Here is a 25,504-nt window from a genome sequence, read left to right on the forward strand (position 1 = left end):
GAGTTCAATTAGGCGAGAGAAGGGTGGAGGACCATAGCTTACTTGCTTTTGAGTTTTGCCCTTTGTCTGGATAAAATTGGATCACTCTTTTTTGGAGGTAAAAGAATTAAAGAGAAGTATGAGTGTATGTTACGGTCATCTGTTGCCCCCAAATGGAAATTATATAACAAATATATTCTTTGATTCTTCTAGAAGGAAAACGACCACACACAAATCCGGGGTGGAGCTAGCGTTCGATTTAAAGACTCAGCCGAACTCAGTAGTTTTGATCCATATTTTTGATTTATATTAAGAAATTCACAGAGTATTTTAAAATTATTAATTTAAAATTTAATAACTTAAAAGGACTAAAATTACAAACACATAAATTTTAAATTCTAGCCTCTGCACAAGTCTACGATAGATCAACAACATGAAGAGTGATGTTCAAGTGTTGTTTCGTTATCATGCCTTTAACGGATTCTTGCCTTTGTCTGTTCACAAACGGTGAATGGAAATATCCGACTCTGTCTTTACTTCTATAAAAAATTGATGGTTTTTGGCAAATAGGTAAGCAGACAAAACATGTGACTTTTTATATTAAGGTTTTCTTTTATATATTGGAGATGTCAAAAGATTTTGTATTATCGGTTTATTAATTGTCTTTTATATCTCTATATAGTAAGCATGATGTTGACAACTCGTAGAATAGGTTAAGTACTCTGCCCCAGCCATTTCTATCATAATGTTAGTATAAAACTTCTTTAAACTATCAGTAAATATAATTTCAATTTTTATTTATTTATTATCAAATGAAAGTGACCTCAAACTCTTCGTTTGTACGCAATGACTTTTTATTGCTGCTAAATGCATTATTGACTTTTACATTTACAGGTATCGTAGGGCCATCCTCTATTAAAATTGTGAAAAAATATTATGATTCAAAGCAAGTAAGCCATATGCTATTGACACTTGAGTTTCTTTGTGCCTATCGTTTTAAATTGGAACGCGTTTTTTTAAGTTCCGATTATTTTAAACACTAGTAGATGAAGTTTAAAGCTTTCTTTTTTTCATACTTTAGGTTAATTATTTTGTATTTTAGTCATGTGGAGATTAGTTTTAAAAATTCTTCCAACTATATAATATATATATTGTTTTATGCGAAATTTTATGCTGAAATTATTTTACCCAACTTCTCCAACCAAACGACCCAATCTTTAACGTGAACCTCAAAAGGTAAGTTTAGTAAGTTTCAGAATTAGAATTTACTTATTCAACGTGACAAAAAATTGTAAAGTAGTTTTGTGGGTAACAACATTTTCAGCCACTATATCAGATTCTCGATAGCTGGACAAAGCTGCTAAAAAAAAGTAAAAGTTGTCTAAAAGAGAAAGGAATAAAGAAAAGAGGAAAAGGAAAAGGAAAAGGAAAGGAAGAAAAGGAAAAGCTATTCATGAATTAAATGGGAATAAAGGAGAGCTTCAATTTTCTATTAGTAATTCTTAGTAGGCGTTTGGACATAAAAATTGTAATCTTTGAAAACAAAATACAATTCTGAGTTAAGTTAAAAAATAATACTTAAAATTTAAAATTATGTTTGGATATGAATTTCACATGAATTTTTTTTGCACTTTTGTGAGGGGGGAAGAAAAGAATTTCCGAAAAATTTGGTTTTTGAAAAACCCATTTTGGAAAAATTTTCAAGAAGTTACAAAATTTCATGGATAAAAACGTTTTTGAAAAAAAATATCCAGAAAAAAGAAAAATAAATGTACGAACAAATGGGTCTTAGTGGGCGTTTGGACATAAGAATTGTAAAATTCCAAAATAGGGGAAATTTTTTTTTCAAGTGAAAATGGTATTTGAAATTTAGAGTTGTATTTGGATATGAATATAATTTTGGGTTATTTTTGAAGTTTTGTGAGTGATTTGAGTGAAAATTTTGAAAAACAGCTTTTTACACTTTTTCAAATTTTCGAAAATTTTCAAAGTACATGTTCAAGTGAAAATTAAATATTTTATGAACACACACTGATTTCGGAAAAAAATAAAATTCTTTTGAAAAAAAAAAAAAAATTTTATGTCCAAACGGGCTCTTAATCTCTCCCGCCTCTTTTCTCTCTTTATGTTTGTTCTTTTCTTGAGTGTCACTCCAATAAAGAAGCATAAAGATGAACTCTCAATGTAAATTGCTAACCAATAAGAAGTCTAGCTTTAATGGCAAAATGAATGGTTCAAATAGCAGCAATGGGTAAGTACACATTTTAAATGAGATATACAGATCTTAGTTGATAGTAATTGAAAATTGAAAGATCCATGAGAAACACACCAAACGATATACTGACAGTAAAATATTTTATACAATCAATGTATTTTTATTTTTTTAAAATTTAAACCATCCACCCAGATTTTCATCTCCTGTAGTGTTACTGTTAGGGGTTTGACATTGACCCCTACCTGTTTATTCATTAGCAAAATAGTACAAAGGAGAGGGACATTTAAACCAAAACCTCCCATTGGAGCAGTGTCAACTACAATCAATGCATTTAAAAACCAGTTATATGTAATTTTCTATATTGAGTATAAATTGGTAACCTATACAAATTGGTAAATGACCTGATTTATTAGGTTGTAATTATGGTCAATATTTTGGCTAATGGAGTCCATCTCACATAAGTATAAGTATCTTTGCAAAATGTAGACTTTGTTGGCAATATTCTTTGGGATCCAAAAATATTGCATTATGTGTTGGACATCATTTGCACAAGTTGTATATCTTTTTTTTACACCTAAGAGGCCAAAACTTTTTTGCTTATAAAAGGGAAGGCTATTAGTTCATTTTAGACACACCAACAAGACTTGTCTTCAATTCTTGTTTCTTCCTTTATTAAGAGTGTTTTGTATGAGAGTTAGTATTGGGAAACACTTGTGTGAACCCTTTCTTTGGAGTGATCTTGTGAGGTTATTCTCTTAGGGTATTTGGGATTAATTAGAGTGTTTACTCTAATTTTGTACTCTCTTTTGTACTCTTATTGTTATAGTAAATTGCTCCTCTCCGCTTGTGGACGTAGGTCACTTTGACCGAACCACGTTAAATTTGTGTCTTCTTTATCTACTTTAATTACCGTTGTTATCAATTTCAATTGTCTTTATTATTATCATTATACCGTTATTTGGCTAAATTTTGCACCACCCGGGTTCCCGATCCTAACAAATTGGTATCAGAGCCGGATCTAACCGGGTTAGTTTCAATAGCCAAAATGATTCTAAGAAAGACCTATGTTGAGAAATTTGACTGAAGTGCAAACTTCGAAATGTGGCAATTAAAGATGGAAGCTATCCTAACTCAGGATGGCTTAGACTTGGCGTTACAAGGAAAGGAGAAGAAGCTGGATAAAATGACGGACGAGGAGTTTGCCATCGTAGACAAAAAGGCAAAAGCAGGTATCATTTTAAATCTCTCAAATGAGGTTTTACGTGAAGTTTCTGTAGAAACCACAACTAAAAGCATGTGGAAAAAATTGAAAACCTTATATATGAAGAGGACGGTAGAAAATAGACTTTGCTTGAAGCAGAAGCTTTATACAATTCGTATGGGTGAAGGTACCTCTATTCTCTCTCATCTTCACACCTTTGATTCCATTATCATGGATTTGAGTAATATAGATGCTGAAATTAAAGATGTGGATCAAGCTGTGTTACTGCTTTGTTCTCTACCCCCATCTTTTAAGCATATAAGAGATACTATGCTTTATGCAAATGATAATATATCTTATAAGGATATTAAATCTATCTTAAAATCAAAAGAACTGATAGATAGTGATATTACTGGGGAAGCTAGTGGAACTCAAGCGGAAGTTGGCTTGTTTGTTAGGGGCAAATCCGACTCCATATCTAGATACAATAATTTAGAGTGTCGCTATTGTCATAAGAAAGGTCACAATATCTCCGAATGCTATAAGTTGAAAAATAAAGAAAAGCATAAAGAAAGAAAAAATGAGCACAAAAATATTGACACTGCCGAAGCAAGTGTAGCTGCTGATGAGACTGAGGGAACTATTATTTTGCAACTAATAATAGTTTCAAATCTAACAATGAGTGAATTTTAGATTCGGATTGTTCTTATCATATGTGTCACAATCGGTATTTATTTACCACATATGAATTTATTTGAGGTGGAGTTGTCTTGATGAGCAATAATGTTGCATGCAAAGTTTTTGGAAAAAGTACAGTCCGAATCAAAATGCACGATGGTGTGGTGAGAATTCTCACTGCTGTCAGACATGTTCCTGACTTGAATAAAAATCTCATCTCTTTGAGCACTCTAGAATCTCTTGGGTGCAAGTACACAGGTGAAGGTGGAGTTCTGAAAGTTTCTCATGGTGCTCTTGTGATCATGAAAGCACACAGATCTGGTTCGTTGTATACTTTATTGGGATCCAATGTTATAGGCCTTACTACAGTTTCGGTATCCGATAACTTGTCTGATTTTGATGGCATTGAATTTTGACATATGCCCATTGGGGTTTTTGCGGAGAAGGTGGAGAAAATTTACTATATCAGCCAAAATTAGGCCAAGGTGAAGATTTGTAATTATGGCCAATATTTTGGCTAATGGAGTCCATCTCACATAAGTATAAGCATATTTGCAAAGTGTAGACTTTGTTGGCAATATTCTTTGGGACCCAAAAATATTGCATTTGTGTTGGACATCATTTGCACAAGTTGTATCTCTTCTTTTACACCTAAGATGCTAAGACTTTTTTGCCTATAAAAGGGAAGGCTATTAGTTCATTTTAGACACACCAACAAGACTTGTCTTCAATTCTTGTTTCTTCCTTTCTTCCTTTATCAAGAGTGTTTTGTATGAGAGTTAGTGTTGGGAAGCACTTGTGTGAACCCTTTCTTTGGAGTGATCTTGTGAGGTTATTCTCTTAGGGTATTTGGGATTAATTAGAGTGTTTACTCTAATTTTGTACTCTTATTGTTATAGTAAATTGCTCCTCTCCGCTTGTGGACGTAGGTCACGTTGACCGAACCACGTTAAATTTGTGTCTTCTTTATTTACTTTAATTACTGTTGTTATCAACTTCAATTGTCTTTGTTATTATCATTATACCGTTATTTGGCTAAATTCTGTCCCACCCGGGTTCCCGATCCTAACATAGGTAAAAACTACACTGAAGGTGTAAGAAATTTTTATATTGTCGGTGTAAATAATTTAAATCCAAGCTGAAAAAACATAGTAAAAGAGCTCTATTTTCATGATATTGGCTTTTATTGACAAACATTTGAAGGTGGACTATGGAACTCATAGAAGACACAGATTCTCATTTTCAAGCATTTTGAAGGTAAAAGATTAAATTTCCTCAGCTTTTCCTTGTACGAGCAAGCTTCTAGAGGAAAAGTAAAGTCTAAATTATATATATAAATGTGTGTATGTGTGTGTTAAATTATTATGCTTATTGACAGTATACCTGAGTAAATAAATTCACACATTTAAATCATGAAAGATACAAATCATAACCAGTCGTATTAAACATGCATCCCCATCCGCGCGCTTTTCAAAACTTGAGAAATTCAATTTTTCCTTTTAATTAATAGTACTAAATATTTTTATCACATTAATTCTTATTGTTGATATTTCAACAAGAAGATGTAAGAAGAACATCTTATCAAATCAAGTTGATTTGACAAACTCGAAGTCTTTATCCCAGTGTGTGTGTCTTAGCTAATCTATGTACAAAGTCAGCTCCAACATTAATGTAATAAATATTAATATGATGAAACCAATGTAAGTGATATCATTGATCCACTTGCCATTAAGGCATTAACCATCCATTTTTCAACTCTATTATTTTGTGCTTATATATCCCTTTTTTTCATTTTTTGAATAGTTATGCACATAATCATTCAACTTTCAGTTTATTGCTCATAAAACTAAATTTTACGGCAAAACGATAATTCAATCATCTCTATAAACCGTAGAAACTAAAAAGAACACCTAGAAAATATTAAATTCGAAACACAAGTATTTTTCTAGTAAGTACCAAACAAAAGTGGTATTTTTTTCTCTATTAGATTTAGCAAGAGTGTGATACAAATAGGTCTCTAACATGATCACTGCAATGGAATATATATGGAGGCCAAAACTAGGCTTTTTTTACTAGTTATTTTCAAATAAAAGCTGAAACACAACTGTGCCAAAATTAATAAGAGCAATCACTGCTAGATAGTTGAGTGATACTATGCATGTAATAGAGGAAACGAAAAGAATCAACTAAGAATATCGCTCAACTCACTCTCATTCTTTTTTTCTTTGGGCCAAATTACTAGGATAGCGGTGCAGTGCATAAAGTATTACACGTTCAAGCAGGGTCCGGGGAAGAACCGTATCTCAAGGAGTGTGAAGTAGGCAGTATACCCTAACGCAAGCATTAGTGACTGATTCCACGACTCGAACCCGTAACCTATAGATCACACAAAGATAACTTTACTGTTACTGAAATGCTCCCATCACTCTCATTCTTTAACCCGAGAACAAATTTGTTAATAATCGATTGCCTTTGAAAATCTCATATCTCCAAATAACAACCGAATTGAACATGACCACTGTACTCATCTGGAGTCTCTACTTTTGTCCAAACTCTTGGTTTTTCATTCATATCCAAAGCATAAACACTATGGAGTTCCTCAGATAATTCTGCATTTCCCACCAATATCAACTTCCCTTGACACGCTGTCAAATATGCCACGTTGGAAATCTGAGCTGGCAATCTTGCCAACTTCTGCCACGTTGCATGTTCCTTCACGACCACGTCACCGTCTTGGCACATGTACAATCGCCCATCATCACCTTCAGTGCAAGTATGAGGAGAATTATTAACACTCAAGAAATCATCTTCCAAACTCCACTGCCACGTGGCAAAGTCGAACACCTCAGCATTTTTCTCAAAGTGACCTTGTGCCAACGTAGGATAACCGCCAATGACGTGGAATTTACCTTCGTGAAATACAACCTTACATTCGTCTCTCTGCATCACCATGTCAGGCATTGCAACCCACTCGTCTTTCACGACGTCGTATAACAGAACCGACTTCAGCGCATTCTTCTCGTCGTCATGTCCGCCGGCGACGAGGATGACCTGATCGGAATCCGAACCGCATCCGAAAAACAACCTCTGCTGACCTGGCATATCCGCTCCGCGTCGCCACGTCCCGGAGATGAAGTTGTAGATGAAAACACAGTCCATAACCCGCCAAGTAACCGGATCACACCCGCCAATCACTAATAAATCGGATCCAACTCCGACAATCCGGCAAAACTTCGGCAACCCGTCAATCAACTCCGGAATCGGTGGCAAATCGTACCAACAGCCGTTTTCCGGGTCAGATATGGAGAGACGGTAAATTTGGGTAGACGAGAGGGTAGTGTCACCCTGAGGCTTTTTTACAGTAGCAACCATAGCTTGGACCATGGATAAAACGGGTCGGGCCAACCCGGAAGTTGTCCGCCGTTTTCGAAACTCCGGCAGCATAATCTCGCCGTTCCAGGTTTTGCATACTGAAGCTGCTTTAGAGAACTGGTCAATAGGAAGTCGTATGAGACATTCAAGTGCTAAATCATTAGGTAGCCCTGGGATCAGGTCCATGGCTTTTGATTTGTATGATGAATATTGCTTGCAAACTGTGTAGTTTCAGAAGAAAGTGAGGCCAAAGTTAAGAAATTCCGAAGTTGATTTAGTTGGGTTTTTTCAGTGTTGTAAGGAGGGAAATGTGAGTGGATAAATAAAGAAGAAGGAAGGACATAAATTATGAGTCATGGTTTCAGAAAACCGTAAGCGGATGTTTTTTTATACTGATTTGCGCATGAATTGACAATATATAGGGACAAAACTGAGTTTACTTTTGGAAGAAATAAGCTAAGTATCCGTCCCCAAACGGCTTAAATTAAATATAACTAAGATATAAAATATATATATATACTGACTAGGAAAAGTAAACATTAAATTGATTATCCGGTAAAGAGAATCCGAGGAGAGATCGATAAGAGGGGGGGGGGGGGTCAAGTTGTGCATCTCTCACAGATTGACAAGTAGGGCAACTTTGGTTATTACGGTTATAATCAAAATTAAAATTGCTGGCTATTAATAGAGGGTTAGAGGTCTATAATGTTAGTGAAGTTATTTCGGTTGTTCCGTGCCTTGATATCATTAAGACATTAACCATTACGTTAGCTGCCTATTTGCTTGGTTTGACAATTGTTTTCGACAAAAAATTATCCACTTTAGGTGTTTATGAAACTATATAAATATATTATATGTTCAATAATAAATTGAGATAAAAATATATATATTTATTAAGTATGACTAAGCAATTAATTAAGGTGAATGTAGTAGATATATTTTAATTATTGATTGATTTAAATATCGAATATGGGTAAAAGATATCCAAAGGTTTGTTAGTCTTAGTCTTCATAATTATTTCATGTTTATGTTTGCAATACATACCATCTGACCCCGTTTGTTACTGTTTACTGATGGTCACTAACGGTTTTTATTAGTCTTAGTCTTTCATCATTTATTTAATATCTATATATTTGGAATACATCCTTTTCTGACCCCGTTTGTTACTGTTTACTGATGGTCACTAACGGTTTCTTATTAGTCTTAGTCTTTCATCATTTATTTAATATCTATATATTTGGAATACATCCTTTTCTGACCCCGTTTATTATTGTTTACTGCTGGTCACTAAGGATTTCTAGTCTTAGCAGATGTTTGGACATAAAAATGTGATTTTTGAAAAAAAATAATTTTTAGAATTAAATTGAAACAATGTATTTAAAATTTAAAATTATATTTAAACGTGCATTTCACGCGAAAAACTATTGTTGTTTTTGTCGGGGAAATGAAACTTTACATGAAAAAAAGTAGTAAAATCACTTTTTCAAACTTAGAAAGTCATGCTCAATTTTTTCTTCTTCAAGAATTCAGTTCAATGTATAACCAAACTGTTATAATTCTGTATTGCTGTAATAAACAATTAAACTTTCTGGAAAAACAAAACAGAAAGTTAGTAATACTTGTTTAACGAAATAGATTCTTGAAAACAAAAAACAGTATAGGAATAAACCGAGCCCACTGAATACACAGTGTGTCCTTAAGGAAATTAGTCCCCTCAAGTACCCGAGGTGCTGGAATATTATCCTCCCAAGATAGAATGATTTAACTCACCGGAGTGTTGGTACCAAAACGCCGGTAAACAGCGAGCCACTCGAAGGCTGTAAAACACACTGGAATTTATTGTGCAGAAGAACAAGAAGAAGAAGCTCAGAAAATTTCGTAAGAAAAGATTCTGGGATTCAAACTCTATTTATAGAGTTGCTGGCATTGTTTCTGAAAAGGTTTGCAACCTTTCAGAAACAGCCATGGCTGTTGGAAAAGGGTTGTTTGAAATATTGCGGGAAAAATGTATTTAAAATAATCCGAAAAAGAAAACGGGCCTGACCGAACCGGGTCGCGGGTCATGGGTTATTCCGGATTAAATTTTTCGTTAATTAATTAATTAATTAATTAAATAATTAAAAGGAATTTTGTGCAAAAAGATTAATCAATCAATCGATCTTTGACCAAATCCGAAGCCGAAGCCGAGCCGAGTGAGCGACGACGACGACGGCGCGAGGCTTGCCTTTTTCTTAACACTTTAAGAGTTAGAAGAAGAGCAATTATATATATACCCATCAAAATCCTTTTCTTCCTCCGATATGGGACAATGTCCCTTTGCCAAAGGGAAACTCAACTATTTTATTTTTCCTCCATTTCTCATTCACCCTCTTTAAACTACACAAGTTTAAAATCCCAACAATCCCCCACATAAATGGGGAATGGCTATAGAATAAAGGAATGCACGGACGTGTGTGTGTTTTACATGCAAGAATTAATTGCATCTGGATAAGTAGGTTTCTCTTTGAACTTTCCGTAGTGAACTTATATCGGATATACTCGGTCCATCGTTAGATTTGATATCTTTGAACCGTCGAGCTTTGTTGTATACCTAGACAACATAAGTCACACAATCAATCCTTAACCATTTATGGTTCTCACGGTTGTGTTCGTTTCAGCCATGAACACTGCATGGTTTCATGAGTGCTTAGAGAATGAGCATTTACTTTCATTCCCCTTGAAGCGGCTTACACTTCACACTCACATAAGTGATTTTTAAACGTGTAATCCTGTAGACACATTATCTGGTCATATCTTGCCAGACTTAACAAATCATTAAAAAAAATTTAAGCTTTGTTGACTCATCAAAAAGCCTTAATGCTTTACCTCGATTTCTGAACATTGTCTTCATTACGAGAATGGGTTGAGTTATTTGACAATGTTGAACCGTCATTCATAGCTTTGTTTGATCTCTTTGAACCTAGCTCATGGGATCTCTAGTCTGCTAGGTAGAGTTACTGTCATGATGACTTGTCCTAAACCTTAACCCTATTCCCTTTGATGATCTTTTAACTGCCTCTCTAGATAGGCCTTTTGTAAGTGGATCCGACACGTTATCTCTTGACTTTATGTAGTCAATTGTGATAACACCACTAGAGAGTAGTTGTCTAACGGTATTGTGTCTCCGCCATATATGACGAGATTTTTTGTTATACATAATGCTCCCTGCCTTGCCTATTGCCGCTTGACTATCACAATGTATACAAATAGGTGCCAAAGGTTTGGGCCAAAATAGAATATCTTCCAAGAAATTCCGAAGCCATTCAGCTTCTTCACCGGCCTTATCTAAAGCTATGAATTCAGATTCCATTGTAGAACGGGCGATGCACGTTTGTTTGGATGATTTCCAAGACACTGCTCCACCCCCAATTGTGAAAATATATCCACTCGTGGATTTAACTTCAGATGATCCAGTGATCCAATTTGCATCACTATATCCCTCGATCACGGAGGGATATTTGTTATAATGCAAAGCGTAATTTTGGGTATGTTTGAGATACCCCAAAACTCGTTTCATTGCCATTCAATGTATGTGATTGGGATTACTTGTAAACCGACTCAGTTTACTAATAGCACATGCTATATCTGGTCGTGTACAATTCATGATATACATCAAACTTCCCAATACTCTTGTATAATCCAGTTGTGAGTCACTTTCACCTTCATTCTTTTGAAGTGCATAACTCACGTCAATTGGAGTCTTGGCAATTTTGAAATCCAAATACTTGAACTTGTCAAGTACCTTTTCAATGTAGTGAGACTGTGATAATGCTAGACCTTGTGGAGTCTTATAAATTCTGATTCCTAAGATCACATCAGCAACTCCTAAGTCTTTCATATCGAATTTGCTAGCCAACATGCGCTTAGTAGCATTTATATCTGCCATATTTTTGCTCATTATCAACATGTCATCAACATATAAACAAACAATGACTTCATGACCTGGAGTGTTTTTAATGTAAATACATTTGTCGCACTCGTTGATTTTAAACCCACTTGCCAATATTATTTGGTCAAATTTGGCATGCCATTATTTGGGTGCTTGTTTAAGTCCATAAAGCGACTTAATAAGTTTGCACACTTTCTTTTCTATACCAGTTACCACAAAACCCTCAGGTTATTCCATGTAAATCTCTTCCTCTAATTCTCCATTTAAGAAAGCTGTTTTAACATCCATTTGATGGATTTCAAGACCATACACGGCCGCTAGTGCCGCTAACAACCTAATAGATGTTATCCTCGTTACTGGCGAGTAAGTGTCAAAGTAATCAAGGCCTTCCTTTTGTCTATAACCTTTGACAACAAGTCTTGCCTTATATTTGTCAACAGTGCCATCAGCTTTCACTTTCTGTTTAAAGATCTATTTCGAATCTAAAGGCTTATTTCCCGGAGGAAGATCTACCAATTCCCATGTATGGTTATCCAAAATTGATTGAATCTCACTATTAACTGCCTCTTTCCAAAACGCTGAATCAGAAGATGACATCGCTGCTTTAAAAGTTTGAGGCTCATTTTCAAGCAAGAATGTCACAAAATCTGGTCCAAAGGAAGTAAATATTCTTTGACGTTTGCTACGCCTTGAATCTTCTATACTTGGAGTATTTTTCTTTGGTTTTTCCCGAGGTCGTTTAGGTCTTTCACTTAACGACTCACATTCAGTTTTATACGGATAGACGGTTTCAAAGAATTCAACATTATCTGATTCTATTACCGTATTAACGTGAATTTCGGGATTATCGGATTTATGAACCAAAAACCGACATGCTTTACTGTTTGTAGCATATCCAATAAAAACGCAATCAACAATTTTTGGTCCAATTTTAACCCTTTTAGATAAAGGAACTTGTACCTTTGCTAGACACCCCCACACTTTGAAATATTTCAAGTTGTGTTTTCTTCCTTTTCATTTTTCATATGGAATAGATTGCGTTTTGTTGTGGGGTACTCTGTTGAATATTCGGTTAGCTGTAAGGATAGCTTCGCCCCACAAACTCTGCGGTAATCCGGAACTTATTAATAAAGAATTTATCATTTCCTTTAATGTCCGATTTTTCCTTTCCGCAATTCCATTGGATTGAGGTGTGTAAGGAGCAGTAGTTTGATGGATAATTCCATATTCCGAACATATTTCTGCAAATGAAAATTCATATTCACCACCCCTATCACTTCTAATCATTTTGATCTTTTTATTCAATTGATTCTCCACTTCATTCTTGTATTGCTTAAATGCTTCAATTGCTTCATCCTTACTATTAAGCAAATAAACATAACAATATCGAGTGGCGTCGTCAATAAAAGTAATAAAATACTTTTTCCCACCTCGAGATGGTGTCGACTTCATATCACAAATGTCAGTATGAATTAAGTCTAAAGGATTTGAATTCCTTTCAATAGACTTATAAGGATGTTTTACAAACTTGGACTCAACACATATTTGACATTTTGATTTATTACACTCGAATTTAGGCAACACTTCTAAATTAATTAACTTCTGTAAGGTTTTGTAATTGACATGTCCTAAACGAATATGCCATAAATTATTTGACTCCAATAAATAAGAAGAAGCTGCAATTTTATTCATACTGTCAACAACCATTACATTTAGTTTGAAGATGCCCTCTGTGAGGTAGCCCTTTCCAACATACATTTCATTCTTGCTTACAACAACTTTATCAGAAACAAATACACACTTGAATCCGTTCTTAATAAGCAAAGAAGTAGAAACTAAATTCTTCCTAATAGTAGGAACATGAAGAACGTTGTTGAGCGTTAACACCTTGTCGGAAGTCATCTTCAGGAATATCTTCCCCTTACCTTCAATCTTGGTTGTTGCAGTATTTTCCATGGATAGCTCTTCTTCGGGACCAGCAGTAGAGTAAGTCGCAAATGCTTCCTTGACAGCACAAACATGTCGAGTGGCTCCAGAGTCAATCCACCACTCCTTCGGATTTCCAACTAGGTTGCATTCCGAAAGCATTGCACACAGATCATCAATGTCATCATTCTTCTCCACTATGTTGGCATGTCCCTTCTTCTTATACTTTTTCGGGAGACGACAATCAGGGGCTTTGTGACCGATTTTTCCACAATTATAGCAGCTGCCCTTGAATTTCTTTTTGTTCTGCTCCTTAGTCTGTCCAGAAGACCTCTTTCTCTTCTTACTTTTGGAGTAGTCTCCTTAACGATATTAGATCCCATGATCGTTGAGTTTCAATGAGACCTCTTCTCGGCTGTTTTGTTATCTTCCTCAATCTTGAGACGAATCACAAGTTCTTCCAACTTCATTTCTTTGCGCTTGTGCTTAAGATAGTTCTTGAAATATCTCCACGAAGGAGACAATTTTTCAATCATTGCATCCACTTGAAATGCTTCATTCACGACCATACCTTCAGCAATAAGGTCATGAAAAATAAGTTGAAGCTCCTGAACTTGGGTTCCAACAGTTTTACTGTCTATCATTTTATAGTCTAGAAATTTGGCAACCACGAACTTCTTCAAGCATGCATCTTCAGTCTTGTACTTCTTTTCAAGTATGTCCCATAATTCTTTCCAAGTATTCATCGCATTGTACACATTGTACAAGTCATCCTCTAAAGCGCTTAAGATATACCCTTTGCAAAGAAAATCTGCTTGCTTCCATGCCTCAACAATCATGAATTTCTCGTTGTCCGGCATGTCCGCAGCAGGCACTGGAGGTTCTTCACTAGTGAATTTTTGCATACCAAGTGTGGTAAGTCAGAACAACACCCTTTGCTGTCATCCTTTGAAGTTGGCTCTGGAAAATTTTCCCAGTTTCTCTGCCGGTGAAACAACAGTCCGGCTTGACGAGGTTATCGTCGTTGCCGCAATAGTCACAGAAGAATTTCCGTTATCAATTGCCATTTCTCATTGTAAACAACAGAAGAGTTCAATTAATGGCAAAATCAGAACAGTAAACAATACTGTTATTAACAAAAAATAATATGTATAATAAATAAAACCGAAGTTTTTATATACTGTTTCACAGAAAAACGATGAAATTTTTATGTTCTTCAAATCGTTTTATGAATTTCAATACTCTGATGAAGTTTTTTATATCTTCAAATCAGAATAGTAAAATTCAGAAGGAGTAGAAAATCACACAGGTTTTAATCTCTACAAACAAAATACAGAATATATAAAAATTTTTTAAGAATGTTATAATTCTGTATTGTTGTAATAAACAATTAAACTTTCTGGAAAAACAAAACAGAAAGTTAGTAATACTTGTTTAACGAAATAGATTCTTGAAAACAAAAAACAGTATAGGAATAAATCGAGCCCACTGAATACACAGTGTGTACTTAAGAAAATTATTCCCATCAAGTACTCGAGGTGCTGAAATATATCCTCCCAGGATAGAACGTTTTAACTCACCGGAGTGTTGGTACCAAAACGCCGGTGAACAGCGAGCCACTCGAAGGGTGTAAAACACACTGGAATTTATTGTGCAGAAGAAGAAGAAGAAGAAGCTCAGAAAATTTCGTAAGGAAAGATTCTGGGATTCAAACTCTATTTATAGAGTTGCTGCATTGTTTCTGAAAAGGTTTGCAACCTTTCAGAAACAACCATGGCTGTTGGAAAAGGGTTGTTTGAAATATTGCGGAAAAAATGTATTTAAAATAATCCGGAAAAAAGATTAATCAATCGATCCGAACCCGAACCTGAAGCCGAGCGAGCGACGACGACGGCGCGAGCCTTGCCTTTTTCTTAACTCTTTAAGAGCTAGAAGAAGAGCAATTATATATATACCCATTAAAAGCCTTTTCTTCCTCCGATATGGGACAATGTCCCTTTGCCAAAAGGAAACTCAAATATTTCATTTTCCCTCCATTTCTCATTCACCCTCTTTAAGCTACACAAGCTTAAAATCCCAACACAAACAAATTTTGAAAAAGAAATGATCAAAAGGAAAAAAAATTGTAAGGAAAAAGGGTAATAGTCTTTTCATTATTTTATCATCTATGTTTGCTATTTTATCCCGTTCTTATCCCATTTGTTACTATTTACTCTTGTTTGGTATTTATAGGGGCTGATCTTAGTCCTTCGCCAAAATGACGTGGTATCTAAGGTTAATTTTTTTTATACGTTGAATCTTCTTAGCTTCTTTGTGCGTTTATTTTTATTTATTTTTTGATCCTCTTTGTGAAAATCTTACTTCTGTCACTTGGTGTTTTACTATCCGGTGCGGCATGAATTACGTTAATGACGTATAACTCATCTAATTTTTCTCTAATGTCGTGTGATATGATATATGAGTCTCGATAATAAGTATGCATTTGGATAAAACTTAGCTGAAGTTGACAAAAATTTTGTGAAAGTTGTTTGAGCATAAACCTCATTATGTAAGTTGAAAATTTGTGTGTGTAAGTTGAAGATTGAAAATTTTCACTTAAAATACACATCCAAAATGAATTAATGTTATTTCAATTTACAATAATTATTTAACGTGAAGTCAAATTCTAAATCCAAAACATTATTATCAATTTTCTTTCTCGTTAATGAGAAAAACTTCATTACCAAATTGTATTTGCAAATATTAGTAAAGCCGCATTTGCGCATGAATTAACAGCCAAATCAGTCTAATTATAGGCCAAAATATCTGCACGTTTATAAATTGATCTACCTTGCTTGCTTATTTTACATTCTCCGTTCTTTCTCATCACCATTTTATTCCATTTCTCTTCACTCTTCTTTTATGGTGCGTTGTTTTTTCCCCCTATTCAGAGGCTAATTAAGGCATGATTTATGACCATGCTGCTTAGCGTTTTGGAGCCTCAAACTGACATAATTTAAATGATTTGGCGGTTCTATACGAAATCAAAATAGTCATTCTGGGCTGCTTCAACTTTAATAAGTTGAAAACATTTTATCGAATTAGTCTACCTTCTTCTTTTCCACATTACATTCTAATCTACGCTATTAGTTTTCAGCATCTTAAGTGATGCTTTCATAGAATCAATATGACAAATTTATAATCCTTGCTAACGAAACAGGAAAGCTATGCTAACATTTATTTAAATGGTATGCGTACGTTGACTGTATCTTATATCCATTTCACAACTTTTGCGTTTTAAAAAAAAAGGACAAACAATTCACATATTCAAAAGCGGTGCCTTAGCTTCTAGATTGGATTGCGCATGGAAGTGAACAATTGAGATCAGAAGTGGGCACGCTATAGCTTGTTTGAATAACCAAAGCTTAGAGTGTTTGAAAATTGATTCAAAGTCGGAGTGGAAACCAAAGTTATTTAAGATTTGATATTTGTTAATTTATTTAATTCTTGTCTAAATGAATTTATAGTCAAAATTATATAGGATTATGCTTTTTAGTTTCTAGTTAAAATATGTTTCATACTACAATAAATAGGAATATTGCTAGCTATTTTTAGTGAAAACGTATGAAGAATTGTAAAGAGAATCCAGAGATTTTAAATTATTATTTTTCCTTTATAGAGGATCTTTGAATTTTTGTGTTACTAATTTGTGCCTATGTTTTTTTTTTTTAAAATTTTAATCAAAGGTCCATCACAGTGGCGAAGCCAGAAAATTTAACAAGGGCGTTCAAACCTTTGCCAGTGGGCTATGTAAGGGTGTTCAAAGTCTATTTTTAATTAATAATAAGTAATATTTTAACTTATACGAAGTATAATTTTCCGGCGAACCACCCTTGGTTGCTCATCATGATGGGGGTTAGGCAGACCCCAACCTCCCATACAAAGTGTAGATTGTGCTGAAGGAATCTAATGAATAAATGAATAATAAGATATAGTCTCACATTATGAACTATACATCGTTGTTGATAGTGCACGCCTAACATCTATCATATACACTACATACAAATTCTTCAATATACTTCCATTCATAACAAATTCAAAAGACGCCATAATCAACTGTGAACTGGTTTTTCTCGCTTGATCCTTAAGTAAGGTAGGCCATCTTGTTCTAACTTCAAAGAAGTTCTAACTTGTCTGGCTAGGAAGAGATATAGCTTCATTAAACATATGAAATGTCCTTGTATTTTTTCCCCAAAAATAGCTAATTGATCTACCACCACATTGTCTTCTCTATATGTATATGAATACAGAAAGTTCATGTGTCAACATATTCTCTGATCTACTCAAACATATACTCCTTCCGTTTCAATTTATGTGAACCTATTTAATTGGGCACGAAGTTTAAGAAAAGTGAAAAGACTTTTGAACTTGTGGTATAATATGAGGCACATATTTTGTGTGGCTATAAATCATTGGATAAAGGTAAATTGTTTCCAAATAAGTAAATGAGTCATTTTTTTTTTTGCAAGGACTAAAAAGGAAATAGGTTCACGTAAATTGAAACAGAGGGAGTATATGTTTAATCTGCCAAAGAGGTCTCATATTTTTGTTAATCATATTCACTATCAACAAAGAGTCTGATTCCACCAACACATTAAAGAATCCATATTGCATATTAGAATTCCCTGCAATATAGCCTATGTTTGTAAAGGAAATTCGATACTTATACATCTAGCTTAATTAGTGTCTCCATATTTTCCTCACTACATTTCGGTAGGAGTACATACTAGAAATTGTATGGGCAAAAAATTATCTTAGTTATAATTAAACCATATCAGCATTAAGAGGGCCTTCAAGGGCTGCCACGTATCACCAGTATGACTTCGACAAAAGGCATGCTCAAGGCCGAAGTGGTCTCACAAGAGATGAAGGGCGGGATCGAGGAGTCAACATAAATCAAGGTCGAGGCCGAGCACTCGTCTTAAATAGAGTAATAACGGCTAGTTTTAGGTTAAGACTCTAAAGAGAATATTCCAGTGAATATTCTCTGTATCTGTACTATTAGAGTTTTTTTTGGCACATGTTCCCTTATAAATAGAAAGAGACATAGTTATAGGGGATATTTGCAAGACAACACAATGACATTCTCTTAAGAAACTTGCTTTATTACACACATACAAAATATACCTTTTTCTTGAGATTCTTGTCTAACTTTTCCCCCACGTTCCAAGAAGAATCCGAATATTCAAAGGCTCATCAATCATTCATCATTGTCAGAAATAATACTAAAGAATCTCACCATTTTTGAGTGACTCACATGCTTTTATTTACTTAAATGTCATTCATTATTATTTATTGTTATTTAATGTTACCTCCTTCGTTTTTGGATCATTGAATATAGTAAGAGTAGTATCACCATTTATTGCTACGTAGATTATACGTGTACTATTTTCCCCAAAAACGATTAATATATCTTTTAGATATTAATATTGACTAAGATTAACTCTATTCTATTAGAAAATTTAATTATTTAATCTAGATCTAAATTTTGGATCAAACAGAAATATCTGGGCATGATAGGCTACATGTTAAATGCACTTATTCCTTCCAATTTGATATGCAACATCAAGATCAATCTTGAATATCTTTGCTTGCTTATATGCTTGGTGATTCCATGAAACCTTACTTGTCCAATGGGGAAATGGATTCTTTTTGCTGCTGCTGATTGCGACATTCCAATCGGAATAGAATTTTGGAATATTAAAAATTAAGAGCAAGCCATCTTGAATTTATTACTATACGCTATCTTGAACTTGAATACTGTTGGAAAATTTGTGTTTAAAACAGAAAATTCTGTAAAGTAAAAGAGAAACAGAAATGCATGGGAAGAATAAAATTAAATCCGAGCCCACTAAATTCACAGTGTGTCCTTAAATGACTTAATTCCCTTCTAGTATCCGAGGTTTAGGATTATTTTCTCCTAGGATAGATCGGGTTATCCACACTGATGTAGCGGTACTTCAAACCCCAGTATTTCAGTGAATACAATAACGTGGAGCAAATCACACATGACACTTATATTTTGTTTTGAAAAAACAATTAATGCAAAGAAAATGGGAGAATTTCAGAATTTTCGATGTATGAAAAATGAGGTCAAACCTCTAAATTTATAGACAATAAAAGAGTGAGACGAAGATATGCAATTCAAGAGGTACCTATTCCATTTTCCGTTCACACCCTTTAATAAAAAATCACTAATCCCCCACATGAATGGGAAATGGAATAAAATATGTATGAAAAACTGTGTGATTCGCAATGATTAATCGCATCTGGATATTCCCTTTGAACTTTCCGTAGTGAACTTATGTCAGATATACTCGGTCAATCAGTAGGTTTGATATATTTGAACCGTCGAGCTTTGGTGTATACTTAAAAAACCATAAGTCACACAATCAACCCTTAACCATCTTTGGTTTTCATTGTTATGTTGTTTCTGCCACGAACACCACTTGGTTTCATAAGTGCGTAGAGAACTGGTCTTACAAAATTCTCCTTGAAGTGGCTAACACTTCACACTTCATACCTTGATTCCTAAACGTGTCATCCCGCAGATACACTATTTGATATACCTAGTATCAAACTTAAAAACCATTAAAAAACCTTAACTCTTTATCCTTGGTACTGGACATTGCCTCATCATGAAAATGGATCAAAATTTTATTTGACAATGTTGAACCGTCACCAATGACTTTGTTTGATCTCCTTGAACCTAGATCTTGGAATATTCAGTCTTCTAGGTAGAGTTACTGCCACAATGATTTGTCCTCGGCCATAGTCCCATTCCCCTCGATGATCTCTCAACTACCTCTCTAGTTCGGCCTTTTGTAATTATATCCGACACATTATCACTTGATTTCACGTAGTCAATTATGATAATTCCCCTAGAGAGCAGTTGTCTAATGGTTATATGTCTCCATCGTATATGACGAGATTTTCTGTTATACATAACGCTTACAACCCTTCCTATTGTTGTTTGACCATTGCAATGTATGCATATAGGTACCAATATTTTGGGATAGGATGAAATTTTTTCAAGAAATTCCGGAGCCATTAAGCTTCTTCGTCGGCCTTGTCTAAGGCTATAAACTCAGCCTTCATTGTAGAGCGGGCATTGTATATTTATTTGGATAATTTTCAAGACATTGCTGCTCCACCGCCTATGAAAATATATCCACTTATGGATTTTAAAATAGTCCAACCAGTGATCATTTGCATCACTATACCCCTTCATTACTGTGTGATACTTTTTATAGTGCAAAGCATAATTTTGGGTATATCCAAATATCTCACTCATTTTGTTGTGATGACAGTTCAAAACTTTCTTATGTCATAGACTAATATGTCTCGGCTTTCTACTGCATATCAGATTATTGACTACACTTAGTGTAGCAATATTATATTATTACAACAACTGCAATGGTTGGCATCAGCTGTAGCCACAACTTTTTTTTATTTTTTATATTTAACACATTTCGCAACCACTCCACCTTTTACTAGCATTTGTATGCTATTATTCATATTCCATAATAGAATACACGTCTATACGATATGCAAATTATACCACCTTCATTCACGAAGCAAATCCAACTTGTTATGGACTTTTATCATTTTCACCAGTTGGTCACTATATTATAGACAAACGTGTTAATACAACCGTTCATGAATGGTTATGTCCATACAAAAAAGTACAGACACATATTTTCATGAAAATTCACAACCTTCGAAGTGACATCCTTTCATAAAAGAACTAAACATTATCAAGAAAGAAAATAACGGGAAATTTTCAAGAAAGAAAATAACCTTTCGGAAAAGGCATGTGACCAACTTCTGAGTTAGTAATTTCATCAACTAATCTTTACGAAGACTGAACAAGTAATAAAATCACTGAATACCATATCAATATCCATAAAGGATTTCTGGGGTCCAAAAAATTATATCATCTAGTTCTTCTAAATAATATAGACGTTGACTTTTGTCATGCACAAGCTAAATGCCCCCATATTTCAAATATTCCATGTGCCTTTTCTATTATTCGTTATCAACATATATCCACATATAAACAAACAATGGCTATTTAGTTTGGAGTGCTTTTAATGTAAACACATTTATCACACTCATTGATCTTGAAACCATTTGATAATATTGTTTGGTCAAATTTCGCATGCCATTATTTGGGTACTTATTTTAGTTCGTAAAGTGACTTACCAAGTCGGCACACATTTTTTTCTTTTTTCGGAACCACGAACCATTCAATGTTGTTCCATACAAATTTTTCTCCATATTTTCATTTAGGAAGGTTATTTTCACATCAACCTGATGGATTTCAAGGCCATACACAGTAGCTAACGCTATTAACACTCGAATAGATGTAATTCTCATTACCGGTGAGTATGTGTAAAAGTAATCAAGACCCTCTTATTGTCTATACCCTTTGATAATAAGTTTTGCCTTATATATGTCAATAGTGCCATCTTCTTTAATTTTCCTCTTGAAAATTCATTTGGAATACAATGGTTTGTTCCCTAGAGTAAGATCAACTAACTCCCAAGTATGGCTATTTAATATCGGTACTTCTTTCCGAGGAAGACATTATTTCTTTCAAAGTTTGAAGCTTATTTTTCAACAAGAATGTCAGAAAATTTGATCCAAACGAAATAGTTGTCCTTTGACATTTACTACGTCTTGGATTCACCTCATTAGGTATACTTTCCTTTAATTCTTCCCGAGGTTACTTAGATTTTTCACTAGACGACCCACATTTCTTTTTATACGGATAAATTGTCACGACCCAAAATCTATTAAAGGTCATGATGGCACCTAACACCGCTGTCAGGCAAGCCAACAATAATTGATTAACTTAATTACTCATTTTAGTATTTTTAAATCGTAATTTCCTTTGATTAAATAGTAAAATATAGAACTTACGGAGTAAATGATAATATTTTCGCAACTAAAATACTGAACAACTCATAATCATTTCCAAAATCCGGTGTCACAGGTGCATGAGAATTTACTAGGGAGTAAAAATAAAATACATCATCTGTCTGGAATACAAATTAGACAGGAAAGATATAAATAACTCTGCTGGCTGCGGATCGTAATATAGAATGCAGCTCGCCTAAGTCCCCGCATTAATCACACCTCTGCGCTCACAAGGCCACTAGACATATATGTACTTGCACAAAAATGTGCAGCAAGTGTAGTATGAGTACGCAAATCAACGCGTACCCAGTAAGTATCCAGTCTAACCTCGAAGAAGTAGTGACGAGGGATCGACTCCGACACTTACTATGGGCTAACAATAAATATCGATAATACAATTAAGCATGGATTGTATAGAATGGCTGTAAACTCAATAAAATAAAGTAAGTAAACAATTCTTTTGTTAATAAAAAATTTCAAAAATTATTTTCATCATTTAACAATTTGTATCTTAGGCCAATGAAGCAATATCAATTGTTATAAATTCCAAAGCAACCAATTCAATCATGCGCAAATCATGCCGAGGTCGTAAGACCCGATCCAACATAAATATTTAAACTGTGCACTGCCGAGGGTCGAACAACGCAAACCATAGATGCATTTATCTGCTACCGAGGCGTTCAGCCCACTCCACAAAAGAAAAAATACATTAAACAACCAATTCAAGATTTATTAAGGGGCAAATATTTCAAGAATTACAAATTTCCATTTAACGGTCAAGTAAATAAAGTTTAACCTTTTTACAATTCCTTTATCGAGTTTCTAAATGTTTTAAATAATTAAATTAACAATTAGGGCGCAAACATTACAAGTACAACATGATATGGGTCCTAGACTACCCGGACATAAGCATAATAGTAGCTACGCATGGACTCTCGTCACCTTGTGTGTACGTAGCCCCCACAAATAGAAGCACATAATGGTTTGATTCACCTATGGGGTTAATTCCCTCTTACAAGATTAGAAATAAGACTTACCTCGTTCCGAAATTCCATAACCGGTTCCAAAAATCTTTCCAACAACTCTAACCGAATCCCAACGCTCCAAAACTAGTCAATAAATATGCAAATTCATAAATATATACTCTAATACTCATTATAATCCAATTTATAATAATTTCCAACTCCGTTCGAAAAGTCGATAAAAATCACCCTCGGGCCCACGTGCCTGGATTCCGAATATTTTTGAAGATAACAATTACCCATAACCTCACAAACTCAAATATATAATTTATTCTCAATTTCATGTCCAAATTCGTGGTCAAAATCCTAAAATACCAATTTCTAGATTTTCCACTAAAACCCTAAACTTCTACATATTTTCATGAATTTCCATGTTAATATCTATATATAATCCAAGTATTTAACTCAAAATATACGGGAATCACTTACCTCTTTGATGTTGATGGAACCCCTCTCAAGATGCTCTCAAAAATCGCCTAAGTTCAGGTGAGAAATGAGGAAAATGAGCTAAGTCCCGAAATAAAAGCCCTTGCTCCAGTCGCAGACGTCGCATTTGCGATATTTGGTTCGCAAATGCGATGGTAGCAATTGCGACGAAATCATCGCAAATGCGAAGGAGAGCCACCCCTGCCAAGGTCGCATTTGCGACCAAAATCTTCGCAAATGTGAAGAGGACAGATTCGCAAAAGCGATAAAATGTTCGCAAATGCGAATCCCTCAGAAATTTCTCACCCTCGCTAATGCGAACTCCTTCCTCGCAAATGCGAGCTATGCCCAGATCAGGCTTCTTCGCAAATGCGAAGACTTTCTCGCAAATGAGAGGTTCGTAAATACGAACAAATTCTCGCATTTGCGAGACCTGAAACAGCTGCCAAGAAACACCAGAAAAACTAAAGTTTTTCTCATCCTCCCGAACGTCCGAAACTCACCCGAGCCCTCGAGGCTCCACACCAAACACCCACACAAGTCTAACAACATCATACAAACTTGCTCGAGCGATCGAAACACTGAAATAACATCAAAACCCATGAATCTGACACCAAAACGCATGGATTAACTCATGAACTCAAAAACTTCTAAAAATACTCTCGCGCATACGATTCCTATCAAATCAACTCGGAAGGACGCCAAATTTTGCATACAAGTCTTAAATGATATTACAGACCTAATCCAACTTCTGAAACCGGAATCCGAAGCCAATATAAAAAAAGTCTACCCTCTAAATCCACTTCTGGACGCGCCCCTAAGTCTAGAATCACCATACGGAGCTATTCCCAGGATTAAAATTCCAAACGGACATCGATAACATTGAAATGCAATTCAACCCAAATTTATGAAATCCTTCCAAAATGCCAATTTTTCACAATATGCGTCGAAACGCTCCTGGGTCATCCAAAACCCGATTCGGATATACGCTCAAGTCCAAAATCATCATACGAACCTGTTGGAACCTTCAAATCCCGATTCTGAGGTCGTTTACTCAAAAATCACACCTTAGTAAATTCCTCCAACTTAAAGCTTCCGAAATAAGAATTTTCTTTCCAAATCAACTCCGAACTTCTCGAAATTCAATTCCGACCATGCGTACAAGTCGTAATACCTGAAGTGAAGCTGCTCATGGCCTCAAACTTCCGAACGACGTGCTAGAGATTAAAACGACCGGTCGGGTCATTACATAAATATTCTCAAAGAATTCAGCATTATCTGATTCTATCACCATATAAATATGAATCTCCGGATTTTCTGATTTGTGAACCAGAAATCGATATGCTTTACTGTTTGTTACATATCCTATGAAAACACAATCAATGATTTCCGGTCCTATAGCAACCCTTTTAGGTTTAGGACTTGCAATTTAGTCAAATATTCCCACACTTTGAAATATTTTAAGTTGGGCTTTCTTCCTTTATATTTTGTCATATGGAATGGATTATATTTTGCTATGGGGAAATCGATTGAGTATTGGATTAGATGTAAGAATAGCTTTCCTCCACAAGTTCTGAGGTAAACCAGAACTTATCAACAAAGAATTCATCATCTCATTTAACGTTTTATTCTTTCTTTCCGACACCCCATTAGATTGTGGCGAGCACTACAAGAAAGTGGAGATATGACGATATTTAATAAATATCGTATTAAGCTGTTTAAATGTCATAAATTTATTTATTGACATTTAATTTACATTTGCATCAAATGTTATTAATTTCAATATCGGTAATTTT

General features: G+C 34.8%; 1 protein-coding gene across 1 annotated transcript; it reads right to left on the minus strand.

Annotated features, from left to right (window-relative positions):
* Window positions 1-6,119: 6,119 nt before the first annotated feature.
* LOC107801983 (F-box/kelch-repeat protein At1g80440) lies at window positions 6,120-7,885 on the minus strand. Its single transcript, XM_016625418.2, has one exon. The coding sequence runs from the start codon at window positions 7,629-7,631 to the stop codon at window positions 6,555-6,557; it is 1,077 nt and encodes a 358-aa protein (XP_016480904.1). The 5' UTR covers window positions 7,632-7,885; the 3' UTR covers window positions 6,120-6,554.
* Between the last annotated feature and the right edge of the window lie 17,619 nt (window positions 7,886-25,504).

Source organism: Nicotiana tabacum, chromosome 22 (assembly GCF_000715075.1).
Source record: "Nicotiana tabacum cultivar K326 chromosome 22, ASM71507v2, whole genome shotgun sequence".
Taxonomy (NCBI): domain Eukaryota; kingdom Viridiplantae; phylum Streptophyta; class Magnoliopsida; order Solanales; family Solanaceae; genus Nicotiana; species Nicotiana tabacum.

Bases quoted from the DNA above. Each gene is read 5' to 3' on its own strand.
- LOC107801983 (XM_016625418.2), bottom strand. From the start codon at position 7,631: ATGGACCTGATCCCAGGGCTACCTAATGATTTAGCACTTGAATGTCTC.